This window comes from Myotis myotis, unplaced genomic scaffold, assembly GCF_014108235.1.
Source record: "Myotis myotis isolate mMyoMyo1 unplaced genomic scaffold, mMyoMyo1.p scaffold_m19_p_1, whole genome shotgun sequence".
Lineage (NCBI taxonomy): Eukaryota > Metazoa > Chordata > Mammalia > Chiroptera > Vespertilionidae > Myotis > Myotis myotis.
Window position 1 is genome coordinate 138,092,821 of NW_023416313.1, and position 15,613 is coordinate 138,108,433.

A 15,613-nucleotide genomic window follows, 5' to 3' on the forward strand; every position below is an offset into this window, starting at 1 on the left:
GTTAAGTTGGAATGTAGGGAGAACTCCAAAAAGGCAAAAGAGATGAAGGTGGATCTTATACTCAGATTTATTTTATGTCCTCTCAGGGACCCTGTGTTTCTGGATGCAGTCACTTCATTAAATCCACTAAACATCTTCAATAAGAAATATGAAAGTGGTGAGGCATAGACATACAAAAACTAGTGTTCTGTAAAATCAGTAATGTTTAAAGCAGCCCAGACAAATTCCATTTGTTCGCTTGTTCTGCAGGTTTTCAGAAATCCAAGTCCTTTGTTGTGAAAATGTTACCCTCCCACATAGCCCTGATTGTTGACTGTTCCTGCACAGATATTCTGCCACTTCCTCTGGCTACAACTCTACTCCGGGGTTTTATGTTTGATGGTCTCCCAAGTCCCCCAGGGGATAAACCTTGATTGTTTAAACAAACCAGGGGTGGATTGTTTAATTCCACCCCTGCCAGTGTGTGGCTTAGGTTTAGGCATTTGATGAAACACTGGACAATGAGACATAAGGGGGTGTCTCTCTACTGGGAATATTTTCTTTACTTTCCAAAATGAACATAAAATAAGGACTGACTCTTTCCTGACCATGGGCACTGCCTGTGAAGGACTAACCATTGGTGGTACTCCAGCTGTTTTTTTGATCATGAAGTGAAAGATAAATACAGAGAAAGTATAAGTCATTTTACTTGGGTTTTCTGTTATTTGTAAGTAGATGAATTTTAGCTGATAGCCCCCACCGAAAATTCTAGGAAGCCATAGCAGATGTAGAACTTCATAAATGGGTTCCAATAACTTGATCCTTAGTGAATCCTACATTATGGAAAAAAACCAAAACCCAACATTGTATGCTAAAGACATGCGCAAATTAAATCGTGTGCTGCTCATTTGTGTAAAAAAAGTTTGAGGTCTTTTGAGATATGTAGGATATCACTGAATGGGTTTATTTTAAGGAAAGTGTTTTTTAAATATGTAATTTATAGAAGGTAAAGAACAAGATGCTATTATAAGTAGTAATGGAATTTAATGGAATTGTTTTTAAGTTAATTGTTCTAGGTTAAAATGGATGATTTAGAAGTATTTTTTTTTCTGATAATGCTTTATAAGAGCTATGGGTTATTTTCTCTCAAATATCAGGTGTTCTTTTTTTTTTAAATAATAAAAGCAACTACTAATTAAAATAGTACTAAGAAAAAACACCAGGAATCCACATTAGAAATGTATTAGGATATATCAGTCAAATCGAAGTTGTGGCTAACTCTCTGAGGTTAGGGAGAAAAGGTTGTGTGTGATTGTACTTCGTGTCCTTCTAAGCCTGGTATGCACTTATCCGCCCCCACCCCCACCCCCACCCCCAATATCTCCTCCGGCATGGCTTCTTGCCATCTTCTTTCAAGGTCCAGGGAAAAACGCTTCCTGTGGGACTTCTCCATCCTCCCTTAGTTGCCCCTACCTCTGGGGCTTCTGTGTTTTGTTTATATATCTTACTAGTCCTCATTTTATGCCCCCTTTTCAAAATGGGCTGTTTCATGCTGTCTTTTCCATCAGTATGCAAACTCCTTGAAGGTAGAGACCATATATTGGTTATTTTTGGAACCTTATAGGAATACCACCAAGTTTTGCACATAGGAAGTACTCACAAGTGTTAGAGCAGTGGTTCTCAACCTTGGCTGCACATTAGAATCACCTGGGAATCTTTTTAAAATCCTGATTTCTGGGCCTCATCCTCCAGAAATTCTGTTTCTTTGTTACTAATGTTGTGGCCTCACCCCATTACAAAGAAACAGAATTTCCGGAGGATGAGGCCCAGAAATCAGGATTTTAAAAAGATTCCCAGGTGATTGTAATGTGCAGCCAAGGTTGAGAACCACTGTGTTAGATGAACTTGAGCAGGAAAATGGAACAGGAATATTCATACATGCAATCAAGTACATAGGAAAATATTAACCTGGAGAAAAACTGAAGGCCCTTTGGTGATAAGTTGACTATTACTACTTTTTATACTCCTTTCCCCACGGAAATTTAAAATTTCACAACTTTCTGAAGGAGTTAATCGCTTTAGCAGGCGAGGAATCACATACTCATTTCATTGGGACACTGATTGAGAGACCCTGAGAGCCAATTCACTACTCATATTTTATTACTATTAATAAATTTAAAATAAAGTCCTTAAATCCTTAGTCGATTTGTGTTTACTTTTATTCCATGTAAAATAATGCCTTCTAAATACTATTATAGTCAGTACTTCTTAATCTTTAACGTAAACTGAGTCAGCTGGGATCCTGTTAACTGCAGGTTCCGATTCAGGAGCCTGGGAGAGGCCTAGGTGTCTGCATTTCTGTAATGCACTGCAGCAGGGCCAGTTGGCCTGCGGGTGGTTAGACCCATGCTAGTCTCTGTCCTCTGAGTTTGCCTGTCCTTGAGCTTGAAAAGCCCAAACCAGCATTTACCACTCCTCCCTGACCTCATCCCCTGAAAATACGTAAGATAATAATACTAATTCACTCCTGCCTAAAAACCTGGCTTTATTTTGTCTCTGTGTAAACAGAGCACACGATATAGGCTAACTTGGGTTTTGAAAAAAGTCAGACATGGTGGCTGTTACACGCATTCCCTTTCATGGGAGTGTTCATATTCATATGGGAGAAGCAGAAAAATCATTTGCTTTGGGGAAAAAAGTCCAGCCAATGATTAGGTTGCATCTAAATCCCTGAAGAGTCAGCCCTGAAAATGGCTAAGATCAGAAAATAGAAGAGGGTCCCCTGTGCTCTCTGGATTTAGCCCACACATCAAACTTGATCCCTTCCCTTCTCCCTTCACTCCCAGCTTCCTCTGCTTGCTGAGTGCAATGGCAGCAGACCCAAATCAACAATTAAATCCCCCCTTTGTTTGTGTGGCAGATGACAAATGCATGGAGGACATCTTGTGTTTCCTAGGCAGGCAGGGCACTTACTTTGATTGATGCTGCGTTGTGGAAAAAAATGAGCTGGGAAGGAATTACAATGGAGGGCCTGCAGACTGGAAGGGGATATACTAATTAGTCCTGCATTAAGCAGTCGGCTTGCATTGGTGATGAGCCGCCTTCAGGAGGAAAGTGTAGGGGTTATTGATGCAAAACAGTATGGAAAGCATTATGCCAGGTAGCTGTGCATTAGTTTTGTTAGGAAGTATAGAATTTAGTAATTAAGAGAGAAATACTTAGGCTACTGTATTTTTTTTTTTTAACACCGCCAAATATATTGGGCAGACCATGCTTTTTAACTCTACACAGTCACATAGACAAGCTGGAAGTCCTTATCCCATTCGGAAATAACCCTTCCAGTTTCCTCATCCCTCAGAGCCCCACGGAGGGAGAGCTGCCTCTGCCCCATACTCTCTGGCTTCTTTTTCTCAAGTCCCACAGCTCCAGAGCCCTGGGACATGGAGGAAGTTTTCCTTCAGGCCGCTCTTCCCAGCTTTTAGAGAGTTGTTGTTGGTTTGACCAGGGAAGAACCCTAGGGCTATGGCAAGACAAATTCAACATCTTCTGTGGACAAAAGGCTGGATGAAAAGGTACATGGAGAGTTTCTTGTCTGGTTTAGCATTCGGGATTTGCTTTTCTATTTCCCAGGCAACTGGTAGAGGTGGAGTAGTAGACGGCTGTGCTGTTCCGTTCACATCGAAGAGTGACATTGATGCTCTGGGTAACTGGAATGTGCGACTCCAGGTGACAAGACTAGACAGGACTAATCATCTCGCGGTCGATACCTCCTGAGCAATGGAGAACTGGAGGGTGATAGGCAAAGATGCTCAAATAATTGCTGATATGAATGGTTTAATATTCAAACCTTGGCATGTTGATTTGGTCAGTTTGGCCTAAAGAATCGATAAGATGGGTTCAATGACTTCCGTGAAGTGAAAAAAGGAAAAAAAATCATAAGAGGATTTTGCTCACAGTGTGAAAATAGAGGACCTAAAACTCCTTTGGTTTTAGAATACCAGGATAATTTCACTAACTCACCGTGTTGTTATAGATAATGTGATTTTTAGTGATTCTTTATGTTGAAACGCAGTGAACTATCAGGTGTCTCCTGCTAACCTAATGGGAGAGTCCATGGTCCAAAGTTCTTGGTTCAATTTATCAAAGTTGTCAAATGCTGGTGCAGCTGAGATTTCCTTTTACTTTTCTCATTCTAGAGACAAGTTCACCTAAGGATTTGGAGATGCCTATGCTAGGAAAAAAGATATATGTGATAAAGATAGCATTTTGAGTTACCAAAGTCTACAGAGTCTTTTTCCAAACTTTTATCCATAAACTGGAGCACAAGGCAGATATCAAAGTATCAGAAATATCATCAGACAGCTAAAAACTGTCTTTCATGGACAGCACCAGGAATTGTGCCAATAGCTCTAGGAAGAAAAGCTAAATAGTTAATGTGGTTTATTTTTTAAGCATGCCTTTGTTTTAGAATTCTATCTTATTCTTGAACTGATTTGATGTCACCATGACCTTCACCCGCCAAGAAGGCACAGTTGAGGCATCTTCGGTAACAGCCTGGGGCTGTGGACAAGGAAGACGCTGTGCTGGCTCTTTGCCTTTTTTCCACAATGTTTACACGACCAAGACTTATTACATGCCCTGTCATTTTGTTACTGGGCTGGCTTTAGTTAGAGAATTAGGTAAACATGGGACATTCCATCACACAATTTTAGACTCAATCTTACTTTATAATGATGCTAATGTTTATTGTACAGAGCGAGATGCATTTGTATACTTTAGCATTTTTTTTTTCGGTCACAGAATGCAAAACCTGACATTGGCATCGGTTTGGTGTGTGTGTGTGTGTGTGTGTGTGTGTGTGTGTGTGTGTGTGATTGAAGATATTAAGCACTATAAGAACGATGAAATTTCAATCTGATTAGGATCAAAATTCTTCAGGATCAAAACACTCCTTTTTCTCCCCCTACAGTTTTACTAATTGTGTGCTACTTGACATTGTGGAGTTATTCCACAGCATGATAGCTAAATATGTGCAGTGCATTTTACTGTGCAGAATTATCAGCTCATTCTATTTGTTTTTCATGTGTTTAAGGTTATTAAAAGAATTTTAAATTAGAAGTCATGTGTATGAGTTGAAAGAGTGAACTCAATCATTGTTAGTAGGCTAAATCATAAAGCAATAGCCAGTATGTCAATATCAAGTAATGAAGAAAAAAAAATCACAGAATTTGAAAGCATACCTTCTCTGTTTATTAGCTGGCAAGATACCAGAAAAATTAGGAGACTACCACAATAGTGAGTGGCAGAGTTGTTTATTTTCAGCATTCTCAAATTATTCCGGTTACTGGAAATGAGATAAAAGTAGATCGGAAAGAATGGCATCAAACATATTTTGTCGGAGACCTCTGCTTTATGGGAAGGAATGAACTGCCCCAGCCCACTGTACTCGAGGAATTGTGTTCCTTCCAGCTGTAAATCAAATCCCAGAGAGCAAGCATGCTGTTTTCCAAATAATAACTGAGGATGACAAAGTTCTTTTTTTGTCCGCGTCAGGTTTCTGAATTTAGACCTCAATTAAGATTCCCAAATGAAAAAGCACCACTCTCCCCCAGGACAGTCCTACAAACAATACTCATTTTTAAAGTCTGGCTCTCTGGCATATATTGGTCCAAAAATATATCTTCAGCTTCCTCTAAAGATTCTGATTTTTTCTCCATTTTCTCTAAATTCCCAGCTACAAAAGAACCTGGATGTTTCCTAAAAGGAAACAGCATCATTCCTGCCCCCGCCCTCCAATGAACCGAAAAGCCTCTGCTTCTGCAATACACACGCCTGTTCATCCACAGCAGCAGTGTGTCTCCTAAGTCCCTGGTGTGCGGGCCTGGGCGCGCACTCCGTGCTGGGAGCAGACTCTGCTGGAGAGCAGCCTGGCTGGCAGGCTTTTCCCAGAGACATGCTACCGACAAAACCTGACACTGAACTTGGTCCCGGGTCTTTGTTGTGAATTCAGGGCTAAAACCACAGAACAAGATGCTCCCACTCTGAGACTTTGGCTAGCTTACTGTCTCTCCATCATCCTTTTGAAGGTCTGAGTTTGAAAGGAGCGAATAACTGCTGTCCTCACCATGGCAAGAAAGGGGGGAGGAAGAAAGTGCGAAGGCCACCTGGCTGCTTTTACTACAAAAGAAGCTTCCGTTTCAAGCTCATCTGTGGTACCTTGCAGGTGTTTAAAACCAGCGTTCCGGACTGGGTGCAGAAGCTTCTAGGAAGAAAGCTGGCAGGCCCTCCTCTTCTAGGAAGAGTCCACGGAATGGCCATTAAAGGGGCCTCTGGTTGGAAGGAGACAGTCCCTTCCTAAGAGGTCTCCCAGGTCAGTGCTCTCGCCGGTGGGACTGGCGGACCCCACCCACGCACAGTAGACAGCCCCGCTGAGTCTGAGGAGGGAAAACTTCAGGAGGACGCTGGCTGCAGGTTACTACGTGGACTCAGCCAGGAAACTGCTGGTGCTGCTTTGCTTAAATGCCACAAAGGGTGCCTTGGACGTCAGCCTGCAGGTCAGGAGCTGGGAACTGGACTCAAAGAGCTGAAATTAGTTTTTTGTTTTGTTTTTTCCCCCAGGAGTCTGGAGATGGAGACTCCTGCTCCTCTGAATAACCCTCTTTCCAGAAACACACCAAGAAGACACTGCCTTTGAGCGCTGCCCTGTCCACGCCGTGTGCTCCGCCCCTGCTCCCTGGGCTTCCCTCACCCTGGCTTTGTGGCTAGCCCAGTAGGCATGTTATAGGCTCTGGCCTGTTTGACCTTGTCTTCTCCCTTGTATAGTATTTTGAAACTGGGGCCACACATTTCAGAGTGGAAGTTGCTCCCTAGAAAATGAAAGGGTCAAGAAAGCACTTAAGACAAAGGTTCTGTCACCGAGTCATGGGGGAGAAAGCACAAGAGACCATGAAATCCCAGGTGAGTGCCTAAAGACCCGGCAATTTCTCTGGGCCCGAGGTCCGACTTTCAATCTAATTCCAACACAAGTTGAAGTGATTTATGTCTCACTTTTTCTCACCGCATGTTGACAGTCCTCTCAGAAGTGCACAGGCGACATGAAGGAAGAAATCGGCACTGAAACCAAACAGGCATCGGAGAGGCAAAACCCGCCAGCGTGTGCCCACACACGCATGAGAGGTACTTACAGTCCAAGTGACTGTGCCGGATGCCCTCCACGTCTTCTGCGTGGATGAAGTGGTAGCATCTCTTCCCCACAATATCTACAGGGGTCAGATCCATGTAATCACTGATCCTACAAGAACAACAACAGACTGGAATTCAGAAGGGGAGAAAATACAGAAACTGTGAGATGTCTTAGAGACAAACCTACTGGCGATTTTCATTATCCCAGGGTACCTGAGAGGATTTGCCACTTTGAGGGAAAACTCTTTATACATAAAGTTATTTCTTTGATGAATAACATTTTCTAAACTAGAAAATGCGCTAGATCAAGCAATTGTGTTTAAATAATTAGGAAGGTTCTTTCTTTCTTTCTTTCTTTCTTTCTTTCTTTCTTTCATCAGAATGCACATTTAGACAACATAATTCCATGAAATTATTGAGAATCAGGAACAATGAAAGATTCTCATTAGAAGCCAAGATAATTCAAGGTTACATAATAAAATAAAAACATGTTATGTTTATACCAAATGATTAGAGACCCCTTTCATTTAAACAGATTGGTCTTCTATTGGGTATTTCCATGCAAAAGGGCTTCAACTGCTTCTTGGCACAAAGTGCAAATTGGCATTTCAAGGGCTAGAATTTAAATGCCGAGACATACAGATGCCTGGGGGTATTATCTTTTTTAGTCTTAGTCATCTGGGAACTCGGCTTTCGCTCCTGGCCCTTTTAACTGGTACTTTGTGGTGGAGTCCACACAGAACTTTAAACCATTTCAGCGGCTCTGCCAGCCTTGTGCTCCGCATTACATGCGTGTAAGCCCATGCCACTGATTGCCCAGACGTCAGTGTCCTCGGGCAGGAGCGCAGGAAAAGAGCACCGAATTGGAAAACATGTTGGGAGAATCTGCCTGGTTTACACAAACACGTCAAAATGCTTATTATCCTCCTCCCTTCCCAAGCGCAGACTCATTCTGGTCAGTCCAAAATAAAATACGTCTTTTGTTTAATGTATTCTCTTCAATGTCCCTGCGTGTTTTGTGGTCTGTGACTTATAATGTATTCAAATACGAAGTGAGTCTTTAGAAATGACATGTTTAAGAAACTCATGAGATCACTGCTGGGGAGTTGACTCTGACTCCCAAAGCAGGGAAATAAGAAATAAAACAAAAACAGGATAATATGGAGTATAATTAGAACATACTACACAGTGAGTGAATGTCTCAGTGTCGAGCAATATAAATCATATTTGGCAAACCTAGAATTCTTGGCAAGATAAGACTAAATGGGGTGATAAAAAGGAGTATTTCCTCAGGATTCCTCTGTTTTCTGGTACAAAACAGATTAGTCGGTGTTTTCCTGAAACCATTAGCTGCTTCCCCGCACTCTTTACACCCCCTTTCTGCAAATGAGGGAACAAGGATGTCATTAAAAGGCCCTCATTGGTGTTTCTGAAGTTTGCCAGCTCCTCTGAAAGCATTAGATGTCAGCTTTGCCGGAGGCTGTCCCGGGGAACCCTGGGGAACGGGGGCTGGGGGGCGGGGGGAATGGTCTGTAGAGTCAGGGATTGGCTTTAGTTTCTAGTTAGCAATTCCCTAATTAAACAACAAACCCAGGAAAAAATCCACTTCATTCTTTAGGGAAGACATTTCTTTAGTTTATTTTTTATTTGAATGAAATCCTTCCAAACAATGGAACCACTTCTTGGTACCAGAGCCTGCTACTGAGGTGAATGTGACCAGCTCAGTGTTCAGCGACCTATATGTAGTGGAAGCCCCAGGACAGTCTGATGACCTCTGTGAGAACCAGGTCCCCTGGCAGCTTGTATCTGAGCCTCCGTTCCCTCATCTGTAAAATAGCCAAGAGGCTGGTGAGGGGTTGAATGAATGAAATGAACATAGCATTGCACCGGACACACATTTGCATCAGAATACAAGATGCAATAGCAGAAGGCAGCTGTCTGTGTGCTTCTCCCGTAGGTCAAATATACAATTACCTCCACATAGGTCTTTTTAATAATTACTATCATCTTCAGTTAGGAAATAATGCTGTATTGTATTGGCTAATAAGGGGTTGTAGAAAACTTTATTTAAATGGGAAGAAAAAAATAGCTTAAAGTGGTTACAGAATGTAATCTCAATTACTAGAGTGGCACCATAAGGCACTTGGTTCTGTGGAGCATGTCAAAAGAATTAGTCTGTGATCTCATGAAAATTAAGTGCTAGTTTTGGGATAGGACAGTCACTGGGTAAATGTTAGGGAAATAAGACAAGACTCCCCACCCCCCCACCCCCCCCTTTTTTAGGAATTGCTGTTGGTAACCTAAATCAAGGGAGTTGACCTATGTTTTCAAAGAAGCAATACCATAGCTCATCCTTTGACTTTCTGCCTCCTGGGTCTCCAGCATTCTACATTTTAAACCAGCATAAATAGCTCTATGGGCTGTGGCTGTTTTTCGTGGGTGCACATGTGTGAAAGGTCCACCTAGGCAGTTATTATGACCAGTTCCTTACCATCTGGCCTGACTTCCGAGGAAAAATAAGAGACAGGGAATGCAGGGAGGCCCCACAGGATGTTGCTAAGTGAGAGGTTTCTGAGTCCGTCAGATTTGGGTTTAACTCTTGGCCTCAGGTAAGTCACTTAACCTTTCTCTTTCACCTGAAATCACCTGGGGGATTGAGACAATGGCAAGACCTGCCTCACAGAACAGTCTAGAAACTTGACTTAGATGGTGCATACAGGGTGGGGCAAAAGTAGGCTTACAGTTGTTCAGATGGAAAATAATACAGTAATTATTAAAGAATAATACAAGAATAAACTGTGTTTCATGTACTCACAACTATAAACCTACTTTTGCCCAACCCTTATAATGTGTGCTGCACATTGCCAAGTGTGTAGTAAGTGTTCAATCAATGCTAGTCATCTTTATTATTACTTGCCAACTCTAGGCAATCATTTGGCTAAATGTCCTTCCCGATTTCCTGTGGCCATTCCAGAATACCTTAGATAGAGCCACCTATACAGTCATGATGATACAATTTTTACTAAATGCCACCAAAAGCTTAAAACATAGATTTAGTTACTTATTAAATAATAGCGCCAGTTTCGTGATATCTTCTACCCCACCGAACATTAAGAGGCAGGCGGGTATGTCTCCCATTGGTGAATTCTTTTCTCTGAATCAAATCCTGACTGAAAATGGTAGGCGTTTCTAACTCAGCTATAACACCTTTCACTTCCCAACAGACTGAACGCATCTGTCTGCCTGCCTCTTGGCTCGGCCATGAGGAGGTCAATTACCAAGCCACTTGGCCGTTCTGCTTTTTCATTTTTCCTCCATAGGCACTCACAGGGCTCAGTGAGCATATACTGTATCCATGGCCGACAACACTGAGCCACAAAAGCATCTTCTCAAAACTGACTGTAATTCTTCCCATAGCACGGGGGAGGGACAGCATCACCACAGCTCCCTTAGCAGCCCCTGCACTGCTCCATTCCCTGCTCCCCACATCCCATCAACCTCTCCTCTTTACATTAGTCTGAGGGCTGGTGACTTCTAGGTGAAAGGTCTGAAGGGGCATTGTCCCATTTCCTTGTCCCTCGCTTTGTGCTTAATGGAAAAAGTGAACTTTTAACCAAAGGCCAAGAAATCCTTTTATAAAAGCTCAATCCTGAGGAAGGACTGGCAAGTTATTCACACAATGAGTCATCTTATTTTTTAATTTATGAAAGTGAGAATTACAAATTTTATTTAATACATGTGTAGAAAGCCTAGACCAGTCTGATGACCTATATCAGGTTCAATATCTTGGTCCTTTTTTCCTCTAGGGGGCTCTGATTGTCATTGGTTCTGTATATGTGTTGTGTGGACTAAATGTTTGTGTCTCCCCCCCCAAATTCATATATTACAGCCCTTCCCCTCAATGTGATGGTAGTAGGAGGTAGGACCTTTGATTTAGATGAGGGTTAGATGAGTTCATGAGGATAGAGCCCCTGTGATGGAATTTGAGTCCTTATACAGAGAAGAGCCCACAGCTCTGTCTCCCTGCATGAGGACAGCAGAAGACAGCTGTCTATAAGCCAGGAAGAGGGCTCTCACCAGGAATCTAAGCAGCCTGCACCTGGACCTTGGACTTCCCAACCTCCAGATCTGTGAGAAATACCTGTCTGTTGTTTAGGCCGCTGGGCTATGGTGATTTGTTATAGCAGCCTGAGCTGATTAAGGCAATGCGCTTAATGCCTGCCTGCGTGAACATGGACCATCATGAGGCTGGGCCCTGCAGGAGTCAGGAGCAGGGTCTGGCTGAGGCATCACTCCTGAGCACCCATTTACTGCATCATTTCCCCAATAATGTCTCAGTCTTGCTCTCTCCTTGGATTTTTTGGGCAAAATGGGCCTTACTTATAGCACATGGATGTCTGGGTATCCCAATTCATTCCATTGTTATCCCTAATGCAAATCAGGGCAGCAATGGAAATTTAAAATAAAAATCATGTTTGGTGCCAGTCCAAGCATCCATTAGAAATAAGATCAGGATTTATAATGAGCCTCATTGGGAGAGTAAAATCCTGAAGCCTTCTGAAAACACCAACCCTCACCCATGTGCAACACACAGCAGGGCAAACAGAAACAAAAACCAAGTACCTATTTTCACAGTAAATGATATTGAGGTCCATATTTACTCGAGTGACGAACATATGGCAGTCGATTCTGACTTCATTGATTGTAGGGGGAGGCAAGGCATGCGCCACGACCACAAGACCCATGATCTGGCTGGGGATGGTCCTCCCGTGGGACAGCGACACCCGAAGTCGTAGCCGACCTGTTATGTGGATCACCTGTAACGGAACAGCGAGTACAGGACACAGTCATGTTTACAGCTGGGACGTAACAGTGTTTCTTTTGAGAGAAATGCAAAATTACATCTGGCACAGCCAATATTAGCTTGTACCTTTTGTAATCATAATGGCTCTCGAAGTGCCTTCCGTGTCCTCAAGGCAGGCGATAATAGAGAAATATTATACTCTGAGCATGTTCCAATGCAGCATTATTATTATTATGCTATGCTGTTGATATTTTTCAGGCACTTTTTTTTTTTTACATTTAGAGGAAGTTCGTAAACCAGCTAAAATGACCAGAAAGTTGAGCACTGAGCTGTGAAGGAGACATTTGCATGACCAGCCCTTGTTAATGGGTGATGTCTGTTTCTCTCCAAATCCACACCGAGTGGGATTACGTGGCCAACTCCTTTCAGAAGTGTGGCTCAGCTTTCCTTCATTTGGGGTTGATATCGCAAAAGGCCAAAGACTCCATGAATGAAAGACTCAGTGGGAATGACATGAATGCACCCCTTTGTGCACAGATATTCATAGGCAACATTGAATAACCAGTAACACTGCGATTTGCTGCCGTGCCCATACTCCTGACGAAGGGTTGGGAAGACTCCCACCAATTAGGAGGCTCCTTTTGGTCACTGATGCAGAAACAGGAAGGAGAATGTTGGGCTATGATTTGCAGTTTATTAGCCCAAATACACACCAGGTAGCCCAGGCTGCTAGAACCAAACAGAAGGCATCTCTTGAAAAAGTTCCTTTGCTTATAAACTGTATGTAGGAGAGCCACGATGTTAACTTCATTAAATAATGTTTTGGGGAAACAAAATCATGAAAGGATGGAAAGTGGGAAGGATTTATGTGGCTGTGCTTTGGAATGATGGAAGTTGGGTGTGTGTGTGGAGAGGGTGAATGCTGTGTGTGTGTGTGTGTGTGTGTGTGTGCGCGCGCTCGCTGTGCCCCTAGGACTCTGCCGCAGTGTCAGTGTGCAGTGTGGCCTTCTAGAGCCTGGTGGTGGAGGTCATCGCTACGATGCACTGGACCCGGAGCTCAGGGTAGCAGCTAACCAAGCTTCACAGTTGGCTTGCCTTTCCAAGTGCATCCCTTTCGAGATTTTCCTTTTCCCTCTTGGCCATAAGGAACCGAGGTGGAAAGCGGTCTCTGGCCTCCCAGGAGCACTAAGATCTAGTGTCTGCTCTCCTTCCCAGGGGCTTGACTGGTAATTCCTTTCTCATTTTGTTTTTGTTTCCCTTAAGTTATTCAGTTTCCCAAAGTCAGCCACACAGCTGTCAGCCAGGGGCAGGATAAAAGCTTCCGGCTGCCCTGCGAGTCCTGGCTGTTCTGCGCCCTCCCTCTTCCCTGTCCCCCTTCACATTGCACCCAGAGCCGCCCATCTGGAAACACCAATGAGGAGGATTATTTAGGTTATTTCAGGAGCAGTTTTTTGACCACCCGCATTTGAAGTTAACTAAATTCATACTTAATGCACCTTTGCTTTAGGCTTTGGTCGGACGAGCTACTTTATGAATACTTGAAAATGTACCTAGAGGCAAGGATGCTAACACACCATCACAGACACATTTTTTTTTTTTTGCCAGACCTCATTAACTAATAAAGAAACAGCTAAAAGAAATGGGATTAACTTCACAGGAGGGGTGTCAACAGTTCCTGGTCCTCCTCCCAGCCAGGCTCACATAGATGCTCATTTATCATTATCTGTCTTGCACTATCAGGAACACTCAGCTTGGAAAAACACAGATCTATAAATGCGCAGGAAAACACACACCCAGAAATGATATGCTAAATAAATCCCTGCTTGGTATTCTATTTGAAAGTGATTTATAGGTGTCTGGGCTAGAAAACATTTTGGGAGACAGACAGGCTACTGGGCTGAGCTGTCTGCATGTCAGATCTCCCGGGCCTCCATCTCCAGCTTTGCCGGTGGCCATCCAGGTGTCGCTGGGGATCACAGTTGGGTCCAGTCACATCTAGATTTGCCATTTTCTCATTTCATTACCCTGGGCGGGTCAATTCTCTGCATCTGAATTTCATTTTCTGTGAAATGGGCATAATTACTAGTCTGCAGTTATGTTACAAAAACCAAAGGAGATAATGGAGGGGAACACTCTCTAAATTGTAAAGAAGTCTGCAAATTTCACTATGATTCTATTCGCCTTTAAAAATATCAACTAGATAATAAGGATAAGAAGCAATTATTAATTTAATCTTGACCAAAAGCCTGGTAATGAATTATGAAAGTTTATGACCCTCTAAAATAATAATATCTGGAAGAAAATTTTGGAGGGTCTATTTTAGGTCCTTTTCCCTTCCATTTTTTTAGGTGAGGAAAGAGATTCTGGAAAGTTCATTCCCTGTGTAGAGTTACCTGACTTGGAAATGGCAAAAAAGAGCCTAAATCCGGTTTCTAGGTCTTGTGTGTCATTTCCCCTTTCTCCCCGTATACATTTGATGTGCATATTCATATTGAAGGGAACATGACAATTTACTGCCTTTGGTAATCTGTATATAAACCTTTAAATAGACTTCACTTATAACCAGAAGCTCAGGTTATTTGAAAAGTCTGAGAAATAGCACAAACTAAGGAGAAGAAAAAGAAAACTAAGAAACTTACTGATGTAGTAATTAAATAGTTGTCAAGAAATGTCAAAGAACAATGAGAGGGTGGGTTTGTTCATATGCGCACCTGGGGGTGAGGGAGGATGGGACTGAGTATGTTAGGTCACATAATTAGCTTTTTGGTCTTAAATTGATATGTTTTTCCAAATCTATTTCATGATGCCAACAGTTTCCCTCCTGCCCCATGTGACAGGTTATGTTCAAATTGTAGAAACATGTGTGACAGCATCTATCCAAACACGTAGACTGTTGTTTCACTTGGCAGTTGCATTTAAGGCAGGAGATGCAGAGGAAGGCATCTGGGTTCCAGCCCTGGCTCTGACACCACACAGCCACGCAGCTGCGATGCTCAGAGCACTGCAATGACTTGCTTCATTCCTAGGCTGGCATAGTAGAGATTAAAACCTAGTCCCATGAAGAGGATAAGTATTCCATAAAGGTGTTCATTGTTTTCATAATAAGATCAGCAAAGGGCATTTATTTTATTTTATTTTATTTTTAAGTTTCTGAAACATATTATGTACAAAGGATATTGCTATGTGCCAGGGAATAGACCAAGATGAATCAAATGTAAACCTTTCCTCAAAGAGTTTATGGACTACAAAGTGGAGTAGACATATGTAATCACCTGTAGTCTAGCCACATTGGGAGATGACACAGTGACTGAGCGAGAGAATAGTTCTCCATTTTGGTTATGTGGCAGAATCATCTGTGAAGCTTTGCTAACACGTGGATTCCCAGGCTCCCCCAGGGATTCAAGTTTGTTGGGACTGGGCTGGAGTCCAGCATTTGTTTTAAAGCTCCAAATGTGATACGTCCTACAGGAGAATAGGTGGCTAATGGGTTCGGAGTTACACCAGTGGTTCTCAATCTGTCACACAGTGGAATCACCAGGGAGTCTTAAAAGTCCCCATGTTCAACTGTACCCAAAGCCAATTAAACAGGGACCTCTGGGGTAGAGGCCCTTTAGGTCTTATAGGGCTGCTGAGAGGATTCAATGCAAA

At 42.7% G+C, this 15,613-nt stretch overlaps 1 protein-coding gene across 1 annotated transcript in view; it reads right to left on the bottom strand.

Moving 5' to 3' along the window:
* Positions 1 to 15,613, bottom strand: part of NPAS3 (neuronal PAS domain protein 3) — a 460,871-nt gene that overhangs the window by 14,121 nt on the left and 431,137 nt on the right. The window contains exons 5-6 of the mRNA XM_036339527.1: positions 11,785 to 11,978; positions 7,164 to 7,270 (exon numbers count right to left, since the gene is read on the bottom strand). Of these exons, the coding sequence (XP_036195420.1) occupies positions 7,164 to 7,270; positions 11,785 to 11,978 (301 nt within the window). The remainder of the gene's footprint in view (positions 1 to 7,163; positions 7,271 to 11,784; positions 11,979 to 15,613) is intronic.